The 21,633-nt window shown below is 33.5% G+C and overlaps 1 protein-coding gene across 2 annotated transcripts; it reads left to right on the top strand.

Moving 5' to 3' along the window:
* Positions 1 to 5,530: 5,530 nt before the first annotated feature.
* Positions 5,531 to 19,808, top strand: LOC132285245 (calmodulin-binding protein 60 A-like). 2 transcript variants are annotated; one of them, XR_009472481.1, is made up of 9 exons: positions 5,531 to 6,054; positions 6,266 to 6,344; positions 8,386 to 8,438; positions 8,659 to 9,149; positions 15,675 to 15,835; positions 16,490 to 16,684; positions 16,774 to 17,464; positions 18,269 to 18,402; positions 18,480 to 19,808. XR_009472481.1 is itself a non-coding variant. In XM_059787414.1 (7 exons), exons 1-7 carry the CDS (start codon positions 5,960 to 5,962, stop codon positions 17,245 to 17,247), a joined length of 1,548 nt encoding a protein of 515 aa, XP_059643397.1. In that variant the 5' UTR covers positions 5,531 to 5,959; the 3' UTR covers positions 17,248 to 17,670. The 2 variants fall into 2 exon arrangements, 1 of the variants encoding a protein (XP_059643397.1); XM_059787414.1 differs by lacking the exons at positions 18,269 to 18,402; positions 18,480 to 19,808 and having other exon boundaries at positions 16,774 to 17,670.
* The last annotated feature ends 1,825 nt before the right edge of the window (positions 19,809 to 21,633 follow it).

The following is a 21,633-nucleotide window of genomic DNA, read 5'->3' as shown; positions in this document are numbered from 1 at the left end:
CCAACTTATAAAGAAATTCTCAGACAATAAGTCGAGCTCTTTCCTGAAGATCTAAAAGAACAAATCCTTGAAGAAACAAAGTCAGATGGACTCAAAGAATTGGTTGATATCCAAAGCTACCTCAGAAACAACAGTCCACCCAAAGGAGCCCGATATAATAATTATTTTTTACGATTTATACAAACTGGCAATTTCATACCTATCATTATTTTATTAGACTTAGACCTTGTTTTTTACATCCCTATCGATATAACCAGAAAATCTTGTTTTTCCACAAGAACGACCAGATGTTTTATCAGCAAGCTCTTAGAATTAGGAATTGTCAATAGTATTTCTATACCAAAAGACATGCCATTAAAATATTTAAACGCTTTAGGTAACCTTCCCAATCGATTAAACCAGGCCATTGTTTTCGAACAAAAACAAACCTAAAACTTCATGCCAAATAGTCCAATTCTCCTTCAAATCCACAGCACTCCTCCAGAATGGGTAAAAAATGGAGATATAATTCTCGGACAACATTAAGTTTACATTCATTCCGATCATATAGAAGTCCAGACCCTAACAAGACATATCGATTTTGCAAACAACTTTCGTAATAATATCGAACTAGCCACATTTGACCATTTGATGTACTATAAAGCCTATCGACAGCTTAACCCAAGTTATAATCCTAGTTTCAGACTTTTCGACCATAATGTAAATATGAAAATTTTCATTAAAGCCATAATTCCCCATGTCATCCGATCTCCTCCAGAGATTGAGATATCTCCAGAAATTGAAGAAATAATAAATGAAGAAAATGTGTTGATTGAGCAGTACAAAAAAGCTTACAGAAATAAAGAAACCAGCTCACCAGACAGCACTAATGCATACGTGGCCTGCATGTATGAAAGAGATGACAGCCCAACAAATAGCACTACAGATATAAATTTGTCCAATATGCTAGAGGTCTAATAATTTAAAGAGCATCCTAGGAAAAAGCAGATAAGTAACAGTGTACAGATAAAAGCAGATCCCCCGAAAGCAGATTCTCAACAGTAAAATTTGATAAGATTTTCCAGAAGTAGGCATCAATAGTCTTGCAATAATTCATTGAACCTTATCTCCAAAACATCTTACATCTCAACCATCTATGCTGCATTTGCAATCTCAGACGTTGATCCATCTCTCAGATTACTCTATAAATGGAGGCCCTCAGTGTTATTTCAGTGTGTTTCTTTTTGTAAAATATTATGCGAGAGTATATCCATGTATAAACAGTGTGTATCCATGTACATATATTCCATGAAATAAATCATCTAGTTTGCTCTTATTCAAAATTTTCTTATCCCCTTTAGTATTTTCAGTACTTTTTTAGTACTTTCGGGTAAAGGACTTCTATCAACAAAAAGATCAAATATATAGATTTTATTTAGCCAGATAGTGTAGATTCCTAAAATTTTTTTGAATCCAACCAGTACAAACAACCTTAGTTTTAATTTAGCAATTTTTTCTGTGAGTTGACTAGAACTGTTGGCTTGTTGGCCCATTCTTGCCAGTGTTCAGGCGTTTTACAGGACGTTATCAGAGCGATATCAGGTTCGGCAGTCATTTCTATGATTTAATTGTTAATTTTACCTCTATGATATTTGCATGCTTGTATCCGGTTCGATTGAATTTAATTTTGGTATCAGAGCCTATGCTGCTTCGTTAAATTTAATTTAATTTATATATAAGATCTTTTGTCTAAAGAAGTCCATAAGTCCATATTAATCTACTGTGAGATTTTAATTTACTGTGAAATTAAAAATATTTGTTCAAAGATCTTTTCGTAAGTTTGTTTCAAACTCTAAGATTAATATAGTATAAAAGTATTATTTTGGGTCACTATTAATAATATAGTTTGTTGTATGGTATAAAGCACAAAGTAGAGTTCATTTTAGAGAAATATTTTAGTGGTCCATTTAATTATTGAAACTTCATGACTTTGACCTCATGAACATGTAGTATACACCCATTAAGTTCATGTATTGATAGTTTACCCTTAAAAATAACTTTATATTAAATTCTAACACTCGCTCAAGACTATCCTACCCAATTCTTGATCTTCAATCTTGAGCTTTTAAAATCGATCATTTAAGGCTTGGATTCACTTCAACTTTGCCATTGATCTTTGATTTTTGAGCTTTAGTTCCATGATCACTTGTGTTCTTGAATTTGAATGTTCATGCAAGTCCCTTTGAAGTCCATGGCTTTTGATTTTGAATTTGATCTTTAACTTTAAATTCCATTGCTATGAGCTTAATCCATATTTGAGCTTGAACATTTAATTCAATGGATCTACTTTTGTAATTGTAACTGAGTTACATAGAATATCCTAAAAGTCACCGCTCAACTATTAAATTACTATAATAATAGGTTGTTATCATCAAAATCACCAAGTTTAACTTGGCCTTCCCTCCACCCCCTTATGATGACAATCTGCTGATATGTTTCACAAGATAAGGGATATATGATCATCACTATGTAGAACTCTCCATATCAATATGCAAATTTTTCAAAAGCAACTTTGGAGATTTCTACCTCTATCGATTTCAGAATATGCAAATGTAAAGCTAACTCCCCCTTAACCATATGCATTATAACTGATGAGATATAATCTACCCAGAGTTGACCAAGAATGACGACCAAGCAAGGTAGCTACATAGGCTATTTCAATTCCTGATTTAAGGGAATAGAGATGACGATAAGATAACAATTTAGGTCGGTTGAGGATAATGAGGAAGATCAGCTAAAAAGATCAACCCAGACTATGCGATTTACGAGGAGGCAATCTCAACTAAACTTACGCGACAATCATAAATAGGGTAAAGAACTAACCAAATGAGGTAGATACAATTAATACCTAAAATTATTGTCATTACTTCATAGCTTCGGACTGACTTGATCGTCGGAGAATTCCTGACAGACACCACACCAGTGTCTTTCCGGGTCGTATTGAATTTCGCTTCATTAATAACAAATCTGATACCAATGATAATTATGAAAATTATGACAATCTAAATTTGAAACCTAAAGTACACCTGACTTATAATATTATGCAATTACTTATTAGTACTACTTATTTTCCCTGTAATCCCTGGTCTGAACCACTGCTACACAAACTAAATGAGAGAACAAGTTTATTATTAATTCATAACCACCCGTGATAGGGGTAGTGGTTACGATCTTTGGTAAAGATTATTTTATAAAATAATACTTTAACTTGTGTCATTTTTAACTTGTGTCATTTTCTGTCATTTTACAAAAAATATTTATTTTTAAATTATGTTTAAAACATTTTAGTAAGGAAAATTTAGGAAAAAATCTATTTTAATGTGTTAGATATGACTTATTTGCACAAATTGGTACTTTAAGAATATTTTTCGCCATAAGGAGCGCTAGGTACTATAAATATATTTACTAGGTAAGTAAGTGTGAAACACACCCTAAATATACTATAGAGTGTTTTATGAATTTAACCCATGTTATATAATTAGCATGACCATGATTGTGGAGCATGACAGGCTTTTCAAATTAAATTTCTTACCATAATAGTCATCAAAACTTTGCTTTCCAAAATTGAAGGCTGGAGCGTTGAGGCTTCCACTCAGTGAATTCATTATACCTGCCCTGAGTGAGGTCGAAATCATGAACAGTTAAATGTCTCCTTTTAGAAATGTGATCAAAGCACTCACTCTCAGTCTCACTCCCACAAAAAGAAAAAAAGAACACTAAAAAGTACCTACACAACGTTAATGCATGCATATTGTATTCCCATTATGACTTTAACATCTATTCCTTTTGTGCTATCATAATAATTAACATTTTACCTATAATTATGATGCTGAGAGTACTTTTATAATTAATTGAACCTTTTTAGGTGTCATTTAGGATTTAGGTTTGAGAAGCTGACAAACATTTTCATTATTAGTCCTCAATCATTACTTATAAAGAAATATAGGATATGTTTGGTAAGCTTTTTATTTTATATTTTTGTTTTAACACAAAACAAAATAAATGTTTTGGTGTAATTGAAAGCATGTTTAGTACTTCCATTTGTTGCAAGATTTTGGAAAGCAAAAATATGAAACATATTTGGCAAAAAAGTGTTGCAAGTTTGAAAAATATAATGGTTATTTTAAAAATGTCATTTATGAGTTTTTTAAATTATTTTTTACTCTTCATTACTACAACGCTGAAATATGTAAAAAAGACCTTAATTTAGGCTACGTTTAGTAACGAGAAACGTTTCTTATTTTCTGTTGTCAACCTCTAAAAAGGTAAAACGAAAACAAAAATCGCGTTCAATAAAATGTTTTTGTTTTTCTATAACAGAAAACGTTTTCAATTTTTGTGAAGAATCTGTTTTCGGCATTGTAGCGCAGAAATATTTTCACTAATGTCACCGCATAAGCACTATTCATTTCAAATAAAATTCATATTATTTGTGTTATATACTAAGTTGCATATTAAATGTTAATAAAAATATATATTTTTAGTATAGAATATATTAAATATTGTATATTATTTTTTATTTGATAAAAATATTTTTTAATATATAATATATTAAATAATAATGTAAATTATTTTTGTGACAAAATAATTTTTGATATAGGATATAATATTATTAAATTGTTAAGCAGTAGATATTTTATATTATTATATATCATATCTATATTATATTAGATGTAAATATTAAATTATAGCTAATTTACAATATTATAACACAATATATATTTTATTACATATAAGATATATTATTTAATATTTTTTATTCATAATAAATTATCATTTGCTAAATATATTATATATCACATAATAAATATATACATCATGCATATACATGTATTTATATATATAATTGGTGGAAATGTTTTTGTCTTAATATTTTTAATTTTGTATTTGTGATGTATTGAGTATTTTTAAGATTTATAATTTTAAATTAGATTTTCTAGATTTATGGTTTTTTGATATTAATGGAAGCAATTCGTGTCGTGCATGAGTGGTTGGGTTGCTCCCTGTGTTTAAGAGTTTGTGTTCAAGTCATCTACAAAAAATTCTTGCCATGAAAAAAAATAAAAAATTTAAATAATATTATGTACATTTTGTAACAAATATGTTGTATTACTGAACATAGTTATTGTTTTATGTTTTCAAATTTGTGGCAACAATAAATGTTAATAAACATTATTTCTGTTTTCTATTTTCACTCAATAAAGCAAAATCATGTTTTTGCTTTCTTAAGACGGTAAAAACAGAAAACGAAAATATTACTAAACGCACCTTTAGTGTTTTGATTTTTTGTCACTATTTACGAAATATTTTACTGTGCAAAATAAAATATTTGTTACCAAACGTGTTATTTATTTATTTATTGTTCACCACTACAATATTCAACAAACACAGAAACACTAAAAACAAAATGAGTACCAATCAAGTATCACCCTTGAAACTTGTCTCTTTGAGGTTATGGATTCAACAGACTTGGTGCCAAAAAATAAATTCAACAATCTCATAGGAAAGAAAGGCAAAATTAGACTAAAATTTTATATCCACGTTATGAAAACAATCTAATCGCGCGAATTATATTAGTGACAAGTTATCACAAATAGGATAATATTGAAAATTTAAGAAGATAATTCGTAAATTTGGTATTCAAACTTGATGAAATTTTTAGCCAACAATTTAAAAAAAAAAAAAAAATGTTACGCCAACACAGAGAATGTGGTGGTGTGTGGTCGAGCAGTGTCACTGTGTTTACGCGCTTTATCCCCGCCCTACTATCCGTTAATATTGTCAATAAGGGCTGCTCTTCGCTCCAAAAATAAATAAATAAAAATTAAAAAAATTAACCAACAGGTCCAAAAGTTTGCTCAGAATTGATCATAATTGCATACAATCTCTTTGTCTCCCACCAACATTCAGGTCGAAAATCATGGAGAATCAACAGTTTGGAGATGACAGCAACAGTGGATCTAAACTAATCAACAGCTCGGAAGATGAACCAACGCTAGTTTCTCCTTTGTTAAAGTGAGTTTCTCTGTGTTTCCTTCTTCCCTTTTCTCTTTGTTGAGATTATAACACAATCTTGGGCAAAAATTGCAAAATCAGACGAAATCTGAACTGGGTTTTGCTTATTTGGTGATTATTTTGTGTTCAAAGTGCTTTGACCTTGTCATTTTTTGATAGCATTAGGTTTTTTTTCCTTTCTAATTCTTGTGTTTTGTTCTTGGTTTTCTAGGAAGCAACTGGAGGTATTTGTGATCCAAACGTTCCACCAAGTTATAAAGCCAATTTTCGGGCCTTTGATCCGTCCAGTTGTGAGTTCATTTCGTCGATTATCATATATTCAATACACATAACAAACATATACTTTTATGTTTATATATTTGAATGTTTGAATATATGTAGATACTAGTACTAGAAAGAATTCTTCTTACACCATTCGACCAGTGCGTGTAGAACTGCTCATTTATGTACATATGCAGGTGTGTGCGTCCGTAAGTATGTATGGTATAATGATTTCTTTTTATTTTTTGAAATGTTATAATGATTTCAGTAAACTTAAATCCATATATATATATATATATCCTTCTATAGACTCATACAAATGCATACATGTTTGTTTGTAATACTAATAAAGTAATAATACAAACAAACAGAATCTAAATATTGCAGTTGTCAATTTTTTATTTTTTATTTTTTAATATGCATTTTGAATTTTTCATTAAGGTGGAATGTTTTGCCGCAGATTTTTCAAATCAATCTTTGTCAAAAATCTATATGGTGAATAAACTTTGGTTTGTTACAAAAATAAGGGAATCTGTTTTGTGTTCCATCTCAAATAAAAATTTTGACATATCAGGGAAAAGCAAATGATGGTTAACTTCTTTTGCTGTTTTCAAGTTTCTTTAGTCCCTTCAATTGAATTCTTGTAAGAATATTAGTAACAAGATGACTATTACCAACAACAAGAAAATAAAAGTTTTGACTAAATTTATCAACTATAGTTTATTCATATGGATGATTCTCTTATCTCTGTAGTGCTTCAACTTTTAAGCCACTTTATGCTACAGCGATCTTTTAGGTGGATCTGGTATAGTTGGGGTCATGTTCTCCTTCACCCTTAAAATCCAAGCTGTATACCAATGTGCTTGTATCCATTTAATTTTTTGAAGTATTTGGTTGAGAATTCAAAAACTTAGCTTGTGTTTTTTGAAATGATTTTATTATGTCATACATGGTGTTTGACATTAACTTTATAAATCCATCAAACCCCAAAAAATGGTAGGCATTTTCAGTTCATGTAATTCTTTCTTACAATAGCTCTCTCTCTGTGTAACTGGTTGTTACTAACAATGTGAAGAATTACCTTTTAGTCAACTATTTAAGTCTTCAAGAGTGGTCATAAGAGTCACGAGGATTAAATGATTAAGTCATCCAGTTGGAATATGTAGTTGATTGTGTTTCGATGCGAAGGACTTAAAGTGAATTTCTGAATGGGTTTTTAACAAAAAATTCATGAGCTGGTATGATTTAGCAAATTCTGCACCTGCACGAAAAGAGGTAGGAGTGGTGGACTGTCAGTGATGACTATTGTTCAATGTTTCTCACGATTTCATGTCTAACTGCACAATTTATCAAATGAAAAATAATGTGCCATACAATTTGTTTCGTTTTTTGTTTTGAGCCCTTGTTATCATACATATTGTTAGGCATTTGGAGTTCTCTTATGCTTATTTTTGTGGGCCTCTTGAAATGTAGGTTTTTTTTTTTTTTTTTTTTTTTTTTTTTGTAAGTCTTCTTTCTTTATTCTTTTTTTCCAACTAAAACAGATGTGGCTTTTGTCTTACTGTGTATACCTCAAAGTTGCATAGGATTCACCATTTTTTCGTTCTTTTATAGATATAAATATATTTTTTATTAGTGTATGTGTATTTTGTGTTTTTACTCAAAACATATATTCTCAAGATTCTTTTTTTTTTTTTTTTTAACTTTTTCTTACACATAATCATTGTTGCGCTTCATCTTAGTTGTCTTCGGGATAACTGCGTCACGTCATGTTCTCCACATCATATATAAGCAACAGTTTGTGGTCTTAAAATTATCTTTCAGCAAATTCAATGAATTATACAAGGATGCTGCCAAACTGGGTTTCTGGTCTTCTTGGTTCTTGTAATTATGTCTACGTAAGGATTCTTGTCAAATGGTATAATTCTGCCTCTGTAATTTCAGGCTCTCTGTTTATGAATTGAGGCAATGAGCAACAGTATGTTACATTTTAAGGTTCTGTGGATTGTATGTCTCAATTGGTTGTATAAATAGTTAGCAATGTCTCATTGATGCTATGTGTGTTTCCAGGTGAAAGAGGAAATTGACTCAACACTAGAAACTATTTTGTCTAGAATGGACCGGTGAGTATTGTTCCAAGTATCATCAATATGATTCTCTCTCTCTCTCTCTCTCTCTCTCTCTATCTTCCCTAGTGAGAAGGTGGTCAAGTTATCCTTCTTTCTTTTCTTTTTTTTGGTTGTAGTTTATAGGTTAGCCACCCGCTTCCCTGGTAATTGAATCAATCAACACCATTCTTAATGATTGATGCATAGCTGACATATCCATGCATTTGACATTCAGGAACTCCAGGAGTGAGACACATCCGTCTGAGTCAAGAATCTTACAACTACGTTTCTTAATCCAACCCTCTCTTAAAATACTGACTGGAGACCAAATTGAAGGAGAAGAGAGTACCCCCATCAAAGTAGCTTTAATTGATGGTTCTACTGAGGAAACTGTTAAATGGGGTCCTGAATCCTCTGCAAAGGTGGAAATAGTTGCTCTTAAAGGAGATTTTAATGATGTTGAAGGACATGATTGGACAACTGAAGAGTTTAACCAAAAGGTTGTTAGAGAAAGAGAAGGTAAAAAATCCATTCTTACTGGAGATGCATATTTGAACTTGGAGGAAGGCCTTGGTACTTTAGGCATTATTCATTTTACACATAATTCAAATTGGATGAAGAAGACTATATTGAGGCTTGGGGCAAGAGTGATGGATAGTTTCAGTTGCACTAGAGTAAGAGAAGCGATATCAGAACCCTTCACACTTGAGGATTGCCGCAACTCACGTGAGTCTTCTAATCTAATTACTTGCTATTATTTCAGTGGGTTCAGTGGTGGTGCAAATTTTTTTGACACGGATTTAATTCCAAAATCTTAACTGCGGTGTGTTATTAAAACTAGTTATGAGTTCTAGTTATGTGCATAGCATGATATGTTAGAAATGATGTCAGTGTGAATATTAGCCACTTCAATTTACTTATCAATTTATGTCAAGCTTTAAGGTTTTGAAAGCAGTGAATAATTTTCTTCTGTATTAGTTTCATCAGTTTAAGAAAAATAATAATTTTGGTGTTAAAGGAACAAATTTCCTATGTGCTTTAGGTTTTTGAATTATAAGAGAAGGTTTGCTTTTCTTTTTGTCTAATGTCCTATTCTGTAAGAATTTTTGGTTTGTGGGTTACCATTAATCATTATATTGGAATTGACTCTGACACTTTGTGAAAGAGACTGTACTGGTTATTTACATTGGAGTGCAATTTACATCGGACTTGTGTTGAATCTTGAATCGTGATATACGTGGACCATGTGTAGTAATTATGTTAGAGAATAGGATTTTCATTTATAGTCATAAAAAAATGGTCCGCACTTGTGCTCAATTAGTTAGTCTCCCCATTGGACATAGAAACATTAAGGCAAGAAAAGAGAGTTGAAGGCCCTTTCATGTGTTCTTGCAAATAATGAAAGATCTTGTGATCATTATTTGTTGAAATATATAAATATTTCTATATAATTGTGGAGCAAAATCCTCCACCAATCATGGTGACCCGGTCAATTTCCTTCCAACTATAAATATTTCTATATAACGGTGGAGCAAAATCCTCCACCAATCACGGTGCCTCCTTTGACTATTGTACACCTTCCATATTTCTTATCTTTACCATGCCTATATATTCTTATCTTTACCGTGCCTATATATAGGTTCTTTGTACTCAAGCAAAACATATCTGAATAATAGAAATATAGTCCTTAGTGACTCTTTGTCCATGGATGTAGGCCTTAGTGATGAACCATTTATATACCTGTATTCTCTATCTTTCTCTTTTCCCTTTTCCTATTTGCATTTCTTATTTCCGTATCCAAATTTAACATAGTATCAAAGCCTAGATGTTCTTGTAATCTCATTTAGAATTTGAGGGGGAGTATTTGTATTATTATCATAAAGCATATTCTCCATGTCTTCACATTCCTTTCCCGGTGTAGTTCCAGCCAGTTCCCGGCGAGTTCCGGTTGGTTTTTCCGGCATAGTTCCGGTCCATTTTTCGGATGGTTTAGCACCTTGACATTCCTCGATGTTGTTCCGGCCCATTTCCCGGCTTAGTTCCGGTCATTTCCCGGCGTTGTTCTAGCCATTTCTTGGCGTTGTTCCTGATTTTCCCGGCGTTGTTCCGTCCATTTCCTGGTGTAGTTCCGGTCTTTTCCCCGCGTTCCGGCCTTTTTCCAGCTTAGTTCAGGTCATTATCCCCAGCGAGTTCTAGTTTATTTTTCCCGGCAAGATCTGGTCATTTTCCCCAGTAATATCTGGTCAATTTCCTGGCTTTGTTCAAAAAGTGATTTGGTAAAATTGGCGTACTCAATTTGAGAGCCTGACTATCATTATATACAAGTGAAAAATTACAAATATGGAAAGAGAATAAAAATCAAATCCCTAAACAAAAGCCTAAACATAAGCCTATAATGAAGACCCAATAAATCTACCACAATCATCGAATCAATCTATAGATATGATTTCCAACACTCCCCCTCAAGCTGGAGCAAATATGTTGACCAAGCCCAGCTTGACTATGGAAGACTGAAGAAGAGAAGGCCCAACATACTTTGTGAACGCATCAGCAGTCTGTTTTGAAGATGAAACAAAAATAGGATTAATGATACCTGATCGAACGTTCTCTCGAATGAAGGGAATGTCTACCTCAATATGTTTCGACCTTTCATGTAACTCAGAATCAGAACCAAGTATAATGGCTGATTTAGTGTCACAAAACAACCTTGAAGAACCCATTCAAGAGCACACTAGTAACCCGTTGTGCCTGAGTATGATGCGCCGAAGATAAAGTATGTTGGAATGAGGATAAAGTGTCCTTTTGGCTACTAGAATCAGTCATAGTACCAAAATAAGGCTAGTCCACACGTCAAAGCATGAGGAACGAGAAAAAAAAACAAGGCTGGAAAAATCAACGCCTATAAGGGCAAAGAATCCATGTCGGAATTTTATTTTTTCAATATTCGGACACGGCATGGACACGCTGTGGACACGTGTTGGACACACCATGGATATGTGTCCGACAAGCGTGTTCCATTTTTAGGTTATTTATTTATTTATATATATGTAAGGCACTTGGGGATTTTAAGAAAGTTAGGTTGAAGTGTAACAATGCACAGTTGTTTAATAGCTTTCAATACTATGATGGTCATTACATAATTACTTAAAAGTTGTTTTATAAAATAACTTTATATTAAAAAAATCAGATCTTTATGCTTATATTTTTGTTCAAAGGTTCAACTCTTGCACATTCATCTTTGGCTCTCTCTTGTTCTCCCACCAACCAGACTTCGCTCCCGTTGGATGGTCTCTCTCTCCTCTTTCTCCTCTTTTCTCTCTTCTTCTTAGTCCTCCTCTTTTCTTTCATCTTTTTCTTCTTCACAAACCCTAGATACTTCTTTTTTTCCTTTTACAACAAAATTCTCTTTGTCTCTCTTTTTCCTTTTACCTCTTGTTTCCATGAAAATTTTCGCTTCTATGGATTCTGACTAACTAAGCCCTAATTCTTTTTCTAACAAAACCCAAATCATCTTTGTTTATTTGTTTTCTCCTCTTTCTTAACCCTCTTTCTATCATTCTCTCGTTTTTTCCCAGCAAAGCACAACATATATATTTTTTCATTATTAGGTTGATAAAAATTAATATTACTCTTAATTTCTTAAAGTACAACATCATATATATATATATATATAAATATATATTTGTTTTACGCCATGTCCTTGCTGTGTCCGTGTCCTAATTTTTTAGGATTTGTCGTGTCCATGTCGTGTCGTTTCCTTGTCTATGCTTCTCAGGTTGAATGCATATCAATTCATTTCCTATCAAACAGAAGGCTATAGCTGGGAGGCTTTTTTGCTTTTTTCTTTTATTTTTTAGGTGAAAAATCAGCTGGGAGGCATTTATCTTAAGCTTATTGTAAACAATGTGATAAATGTAAGTGCGAATAGTGAGTCATTTAATGATTTGGTTCTTTCTGTACTGAAACAGACAATGTGCCGCCCTAATAGATCTGTTGTTTTCACATCTCACAGCAGCTTGTATTGTCACCTGTTGTTGAAGTCTACTAGTTCCCTGAACTCTGGAGTAATGAGGGAAATTTAAATATTTTTTAATTGGTATGAGCTTATGGGACATGAAGACATGGGCTTCACATACTGTTCACTCATTTTTTTCATCAACTCCAATAATTTCAACTGTTGTAGCATTTGGTTTAACATTGTATGTTAGGTATATGAGTCATGTGTTGGCATATTCCTACTCATAACTTGTGTTGTAACGTGTCATAGTGTCTTGAGTCTTGTGAGTACATTTATGAAGATAAGGCAGACACAGAATTGTGAGGAAAGGAGTGAAATTCGCATCCTTAATCACATATGTAGGGCATTGGTAAAATGACCTTAGAAAGACCTAATTTTACCTGGTTTGCTTGGGCTCATAAAATTGTCTTATGAGTGTTTTAGAAAAATGGCTTTTCAAAATTGAAGTTTTAGATATTTTTCGAAATCGGTTTTTGAATTAGAGAACAGTAGCCATTGATTGAGCATCTTCTAGTAATCATTGATCAAATGGTTGATCAATCAAATTTAAGATTAATATTTTCTTTCAAATCCCGTAAGCCTTGATCAAAGTGTTGACTAATCAAAGAGTGTCCAATCAAAGAGTGTCCGGTAGGCTTTGATTGGAGGCTCGATTGATCGAACCTGACGAACACATATTTGTGGTAATTCTCTCAATACACAATTTTATAAGGATACTAAAACGTATCCTTATAATTAGTCTAGCGGTATGTGGAATGTGTCTAATCATCTAGAGAGAAAATCTTTGTGAGAGGAGAATTCTCAATTTGTTCAATCGAGGGTTGTTGAGGTTGTGGAGCCTGAATCACAAGCCCTGTTTATGTTGCCGGTTCGTGGATGAATTTTTTTTATTCTCTTTAGAAGCAGCTTGTATTGGTCACAATCGAAGTGGGGTCGATTGCAGCTATATTAGTTTTGATCACAGTAAGCAGTGTTGGCCACAATCAAAATCCCATCGATCGCAGCTGAGTAAATATTGATCAGAGAGACTGATGTAAGCTTTGATCGAAACCTGGGAGTTCATCGATCGATCGCAGATCACAGAGACTTCAATTGACAGTTATTAAGAAACTCAGGATTTGTCTCTTTATTGGAGTTTTCTTAACTGAAAAGTGATTCCATATAAATATTAGGTCTTGTATTAACCCTAGTAAGGCAGAATAGCCAGTGTGTGCGTGAGAGAGAGAGAGAGAGAGAGCTCTGTTGTAAACACTCATCATTATTCATAGTGAAAATTTTCGGTGCACTCCATGGACACAGGAAAAAGATTTTGCCGAGCCACATAAATCATGTGTTTTCTTGTGTGATTGTTTTTTCTTGATTGTTCGTTTCTATACGCAACAAGGGTTTAACAGATTCCATCATATGTGGTTGTGTTCATCTATCTGATCCAATTCAAGCATCCAATTGTCAAAGAAGAAAAGGTGAGCGATCATTGGAGAAACAAATTCATGAGAAGCAAAGTATGCTGATGAATGGGCAGGGACAACATGGAGACTTTTGGTGAAAAGTTTGGAGTGAGGTAAGTAGGGTTCTAGGGTAAGTAGGGTTCTAGACTGATGTAAGCTTCGATCGAAACCTGGGAGTTCATCGATCGATCGCAGATCACAGAGACTTCAATTGACAGTTATTAAGAAACTCAGGATTTGTCTCTTTATTGGAGTTTTCTTAACTGAAAAGTGATTCCATATAAATATTAGGTCTTGTATTAACCCTAGTAAGGCAGAATAGCCAGTGTGTGCGTGAGAGAGAGAGAGAGAGAGCTCTGTTGTAAACACTCATCATTATTCATAGTGAAATTTTTCGGTGCGTTCCATGGACACAGGAAAAAGATTTTGCCGAGCCACATAAATCATGTTTTTTCTTGTGTGATTGTTTTTTCTTGATTGTTCATTTCTATACACAACAAGGGTTTAACAGATTCCATCATATGTGGTTGTGTTCGTCTATCTGATCCAATTCAAGCATCCAATTGTCAAAGAAGAAAAGGTGAGCGATCATTGGAGAAACAAATTCGTGAGAAGCAAAGTATGCTGATGAATGGGCGGGGACAACATGGAGACTTTTGGTGAAAAGTTTGGAGTGAGGTAAGTAGGGTTCTAGGGTGAGGGGAATAATAACTGTAATCTCTTTCTCGTATAGTAGATTGTGCCTGACTAGACTATGTCCTGTGGTTTTCCCTTTTTGGTTTTCCACATAAAAATTCGTATATAGATCTATTCTTCTTTACTTTATGAGTATGATTGATGAAAATTGAAAATTAACTAAAATTTAAATATCAATCTTCACAACAAACTAACTAAATTTCAAAAATGATCAACAGAAATTTGAAAAATTAGTTAAAAGCATAATAATATTCATTAGACCTATTCCCCTTATGTCAAAGTCACCGTTTACACTCTGACGTATCAGAGCCTTGGATAACGGGCTCATAGATTTGTCCTTGTATTATTATTATTTTTCCTTTCAGTCTATTATATGACATCATTCCTTTTTTTTTTTTGGTTTTGTTTTCCAGGTTTATGTCATAATACTTTGAACTCGGTAGTGTCAGCTGGTTATTCTTCTTATGTGCTCTTTGGTACTTGCTGCTTCAGAATATCAGATGTGATATTGTAGAAATTGGTGGTTTTAGGGTAGAAATTGTCTGACTACTTTCATTGTAAAAACTGAGTATTTATCACTTTACAGAGTACGGGGAAAAGAATCACACACAAAAAAAAAAAAAATGGTAAGAATAGATTACAATTGTCCTAACTAAATCATGCAGAGAATCATGGGATTATAAGTTAATCTTGGCAAGAATCATGCTACAATTGTCCGAACTAAATCATCACAACAAGTCCTGTGATTGTGAGTTGATCAAGGCAAGAATCAAGCTGTTCAAATCTTCATTCAAATTAGTTTTATTTTGACTGCTTACATTTTTTACATATTTATTTGAATGAATAAAGTAACATGTACTACTATGCACTAATGAAGTTATGGCTATGAGAAAAAAAAATTATGTTCTAGTGATACACATCACTAGTTTCTTTAGTCTGAATTTCTTGCATAAATGGATTCCCATGAAACTATGAGAAGAAATTCAAACAAAGGAGGTAAATTGTTGCTCATTCTAGGGTGGTGGAATAACTTTTTGGTAGTTAAGTGATTTAAACAAGCTCACTGTAATTTCTGCTTTCCATTTGCAGTGTACAAGAAGCACTATCCTCCACATCTTTCTGATGAAGTGTGGAGATTAGATAATATTGCCAACGGTGGCGCTTTCCATAAAAGGTTAAGCAGGGAAAACATTACCAATGTGAAGGAATTTCTGACTCTGTCGTTTATAAACCTTCAAAGACTCCATGATGTAAGAATTGACTTATCTTACCTCTTATATTAACCTTTGCAGCATTTAGTAGTGATATATTTAACTTTTACTCTGTTTTCATTGAAGATTGTCCAAGGCACTACTTAAGATATATTAAATGTTGCTTGATTCATTGATGAACAAATTTTCTTATAAAGGAATTGATTTATTGATAAACTTGTTTTTTGTGTGATTTAAATGGAAGCTTCTTAATTAAATTCCTGCTCTATTGTGATGAATTGTGTGTACTCCATCTTCAGTGAGAACATTGAAAATTCACCTTCTTGTTTTCTAGCTTAAAAAGAATTGGTCGAAAGACTTATCAAAAAAAGAATTGGTCGAAAGGGACAATTTTCTTCCCACCCAAATATGTTTCTGTATGGCTTATTCTTTTCATCTACTTGAGGCACCAAAAATAAATATCTATTTTGAACATCTATTGACATGGTCTTGCTAGGTAATTTTAGCCATCACTTTCCTTAATATATAGCAGTGTAACATGACATTTTCTTAATTGAAATCAAGTGTTACAAATCAGTTGCTGTAAAGAAACCTAAATGATGGTAAAATTCAGGCTTGTATTTAGGTAATTAAAGTTTTAGACCTTGTGAAAAGAATTGATTTACAAACTATGTACTCATTGGATGTTGGCAGATCATTGGTACAGGATCCAAGAGTCAGATCATGATAAATCATGCTCGGACATGTATACTTGATAAAAAAGTATACTTGTACCCTTCCAGTTCGCAACAAAAAAATGGGGTGGTTTTTAGTGTTGTGGGACAATTGATGGGGCGACTCTTGGAGTGCCAGTTTGTTCCTTTTGATACGCTTTCTAAAACCGAAAAGGCATGCTTCTCTTATTCTTTTATTTTTTGATTTATTTTATTTTGTTTGGGGATCACTTTTAGCTCAGGTATCATTGTTTTTGATGTCAGGCTGATGCTCACAAGTTGGTTGTTTCTGCATTTGAACACTGGGAGGCTGTTGTTGCTTTTGATGATATACCTTCTCTCATGCATGCTTGTTCTCAAACTCACCCCTCAAACTCACCCAGACTGGAGAATCCTAGTGGCCATAACGCCGGGACTGGTCACGCGATCAATGTAAACAATGATATGCAGCCAAGTACCTCCATCCATTACAGTGAGGATATGAGTAATATGGATGTTTGTGGCTACACTATTGACAATATGGAGTTATTGCATACAAGTGATCCAGGAGAAGTCCCCAGCTCTCTGAGCTTCGATCCAGAATCCATGCTTCAAGATTTTGATGCCTTCGTTGATTTTTCGTTTCGCAATACTGATTATAACCCTAAACAGGGGAGCCTGACTGTGGAATTAGCTGCTGCTGAACAAAGTGCTACCAGTAGTTCCCGGTTAGTCTGTGCTCAGGCCCGAGTTAGATAGGGAAAGCTGTGCAGCGTGCTGAAATGGGCCACAATCAGAAGAGTTGTTAGAAGCAATCATGTCCAGAAAAGGCAGAGATGCTATTGATGGGCCATGCAGAAAATGATGCTTCAACTTCAATATGTATATAGAGAACTTGTAGGTGCTGCCCATTGAAGATTGTGTGCAGATGTACAGAGAGACGAGCTGGCTTATTTTTAAGATTCGTATACAGCAGGTAGTGTATAAATAGCAAACACACTTTCTTTTGTAAGAGTAAATTGTATGTTAGTGTTTTACATTGGAGTTGTTGATGCAACAATTAACAGCTCCCGCGTAAAAGAAAAATGATTAGTGAGATCATGAAACTGTTAAAAGAGGGTATCCGGAAAACCAACATATTTTTGAGCATATTCTAATGAATTATTGTTTGGTTTTTATTTATATATTATCATGGATTATTATTTATTATTTTGGGGATGATGCTGAAACTTGCGGACTGAGGATGGAGCATGTGGAAGAACGGAAGAACTGACAGGTTATGAATGACACTAGTTAGTGTCGAAATTGTTGGAGCATGTAATATTGCTGGATGGACTCGTAGGTGCCAAAAAAAAAGAAGAAAAAATCTGAGTACAGTTGCTAGTTGTGCTGAGCATGCGAAATATTAGTCATGTCCCCTCCAGTTTGTGATGTACGTTATGAAAATATTGTGATGTGGGGCTGAACATCACAACATTTTTGTAAAGTACATCACTAACTGGACGGGACATGACACTCTTTCGTAGGGAGAGGATTTTAGTCCCCGTAAGTGCTGGCTCACCAAATAATGGTCTGCTTTGAGTAGTAAGGCAGGTGGAATCTTGCTTGGGAGGAGCCTAGGTAAGCCAGAGTACTTAGACTTCATCTGTGTAGAAGATTGCGGTTGAGGAGCTATGTAGGGTGATGAAAGAATGATGAGTAGAGAGCTTAAATCTGTGTTTGAGGAAATTTATGGAAAAATAAAAAATAAAACCATGAATTTGCCTGGCATTTTTTGTAGAGTTTGCGAAGAGATTAGAAGAAGTTGATTTGAAATGGAAATCCAAGGACGTTGTTACAGTTCTGTGACTTGAAGCAAGTGATGTGAGTTCATTTCGTTGTGCAGATTTCGTCATGAAGAAGTTACTTATGCAGGTACTAGACACCGAACCATTATAACTACTGCAAAATTGGCTGGATAACATTTCATTTTTGTTGAAATTTTTTTGCAGGTTTTCTTTCTTCAAAAAAGAAGAGCCTTTTCTTTGAGACATGGATCATATGCCAAAGTTAGTTATATCCAATGAGGCAAGTGAGAGCAACAACGGCACTTGCCAAACAGCATGAGCGTAATCCATTATTAAGAGAAGTGGAACAGAGATTGGAAGGAAATGGAAGATGAGGAGGGTGCAAATGACATGATTATTTAGTATTATTATCTTGAAATTTCAGTCCTACTCTGGAGCTCTAACAAGCTCATTTATAATTTGTCCCTGGTTCTCAAACACAGTTAATCTTTTTTAACTCTTCTTTCTTAAAATGCTCTCTATGTATCTTGAAGGCCTGGAGCATGGTATATGGAACGATATATCAAATGTAGGTCTGTAGTTGTTTAATTCCTGTATCTCTCTCTTATTAGAATGAAATATTAAGAAAATAAAATTAATGCTTTAGAAGGGGACATGCACTTTTGCCCCTATGGACTTTGTACAGGAAGCGATGATGTACCACTAGGTTAAGCGTTGGTGGTCACCATTATACATAATTAAAGAAGAAAAAAATTCAGTTCTAGAAAAATTTAAAGATTTTTTTTATTTTTATTTTTTTTATATGGAAAAATATACAAGAATAAATAAACAATAAAAACAATTTTTTGAGGGGGGTGTGGGGAAAAAAAATCTAAAAGATAATAAAAATTATGCAAATAACAAAATAAATAACATAACATAGCAATTGGTAAAGAAGCACATGCTGCGGTGTTGGCAGGGATTCGGAAGGTAAGTCTTTGAGATGTCGTTTTTAAACCGCACTCTTGACTTGAATAGAGTGTGTTGTGGGGCCGATACACGTGCTAAGAGAAAATAAAATAAAATAAAAAAATAAAAATGCACCAGTATTAAAATTATCATTGTGTCTATTTATTATTTTAAATTTCACAAAGATATGCTCTATCTCTATAGGATGGGAAGAAGATAAAAAAGGTTAAAATAAAAAATAAAAAAAATAAAATAAAGCACCAGTATTAAAATTATCATTGTGTCTATTTATTATTTTAAATTGCACAAAGATATACTCTATCTCTATAGGATGGGAAGAAGATAAAAAAGGTAAAAATAATAATAATAATAATAATAATAAAAATAAAAAAATCCAATCACTCCATGAAAGTATATATAATGGTGCATCAGTCCATAGCAATTTATTTATAGCCTTTACGTATACATCCGTAAATTCATCAACTGTAACTGATAAGTGCTAAAATATGCATATTTTAACCCATAATCTTGGGTATAATAGAACATTTATCTATCTTTTTTTTTTTCCGTTTTAATCTTAATTTGTTTTATTTCCGATTTCAAGTTCATAAAGCTTAAACGAGCTAAATCTAATGTCTTAAAGCCCTTGAGAAAGTCAAACTAAGTCTTGGCAAGGAGTGGGAGCAAAAGGAGGCTGAAGCTGAAAAATTGAGATCTGTGATCGATCACGCCTTAAGCGTGATTGATTGAGCCTTAAGCGTGGTCGATCGAGTTTGCCGCAGAAGCTACACAAAAGCAGATCTATTGAACAAAACTCGGGTTGTGCTTGAAAAGGGAGATCCTTGGGCTGAGTTTTGACCATCCTAGAGCCAAAATCCGAGCATATGTAGAGGATGAAGCCTCCTTTGGAGGAGGATATGCGGATTGGAGTTGATGAGAGGCCATGCTTTGAAGACTCTCTCTCTCTAGAAACCCTCTTTTCCACCATTGACGATCTTGGGTTGTGCTTGGACATGGATATTGGGGTTTCAATGTTCATCTTCATCATCTCTATGGGTACCGATTTCTTCTCTTAGGGCTTGGATTAAGCCCTAAGCCAAGTATTGTATTATTTATTATTAAATTTGGGGATTATTTGTGTAGATTATTTAACCTTGTGAATTATCTTTGGTTGTACGAAGATTAGTTATGTGTTTAATTCTTCCACTGGTCTTCATATGATCTTTACATTGTCTTATGCATTGATTGTGGTTGATTGATCTCAACATCTCACTTCTTGTAGTTGTGTGGGTGATGGTTAAATAATGGTGCTTAATTGATATAGTTGCAATTGGTTTGATAGTTCATACTTAGATTTGATGGGTTGTGTTACAACACTACTGTAGAAGTAGGTAGGTAGACAATCATGCTGAGATTTGATGAGTTATGCTTATTGATGAAATTTACATATTCTCTTGACCATGATTGTGTGCTTGTAGCCACAATTCTATTATTGCATAAGTATTTTTCCCAATTTGAATGCGATGGTACATTTACAAAACCAAAGGTGGAGTCCATGACCTAAGTATCTCTATCTCTATTCCGTTATGCATTTATCTTTTCTTTTATTTTCATTTGTTATATTGTTTAGTTTAATTAGGATTTTAAACAAACTATCTTTTCTATTAAATCAATTGTTCACTAATTTTAAATTGACTCAAGTCGTTGGTCCCTGTGGACGATCCCTACTCGCTATGCTACATAGTAGTGGTGGTTTTATAAATGTAAAATTGACTTTCAAAGCTTCCAAAACCACATTCATATTGACCTTGTGAAGCAACCTCTCGCAAAGAACCAATCAATTTTTGGCACTGTTGTCAGGGACTATGGTATAATTGATTTAGTGATCATTTGATGGTTAGCTTAGGAATTGTGTATATATTTTGCTTATTATTTGTTTTTGTGCAATTATTGGTACTTGATCGAGAGAGGGGCAAGCTTGGGGATCGTTACTTGATCGATTGAGCTTATCTTGAAATCTTGAACTCAATGTTGTGCACTTTTTAGTTTAGTTTTATTTTTTCTTGGTCAATAACTGGTCCTTGTTATGTCCATTTACTTTTGCATTTATTTTTCTTTTGTTGATTTAAGAAGGACGGGATCAATATATATGAATGAAATGTGTTGTTAATGTTGTTATTGCTTTGATGTGCTTTGTTGTATCGCTCTTTAATTCTAATGATGGACAATAATGATATGCATCACCCTCCTCATGAACCACATCTTTTTCCTAATCATCCACTTAAGGCTCTCAAGCATCACTATACTCTTAAAGATGTGGTGAGGAAGGAGTTAATAAAATTGTTGGATCCGGACTACAAAGTAGCATCCCATCTTGCTAGAGACGTTAAACTTAGCACCCACGAGACAC

This window comes from Cornus florida, unplaced genomic scaffold (assembly GCF_030987335.1).
Source record: "Cornus florida cultivar Cherokee Brave unplaced genomic scaffold, ASM3098733v1 CherokeeBrave_3.0.0_Hap2_Chr11, whole genome shotgun sequence".
Taxonomy (NCBI): Eukaryota; Viridiplantae; Streptophyta; class Magnoliopsida; order Cornales; family Cornaceae; genus Cornus; species Cornus florida.
The sequence above is the reverse complement of the archived record's forward strand: the minus strand, read 5'-3'. Positions and strand labels throughout refer to the sequence as shown.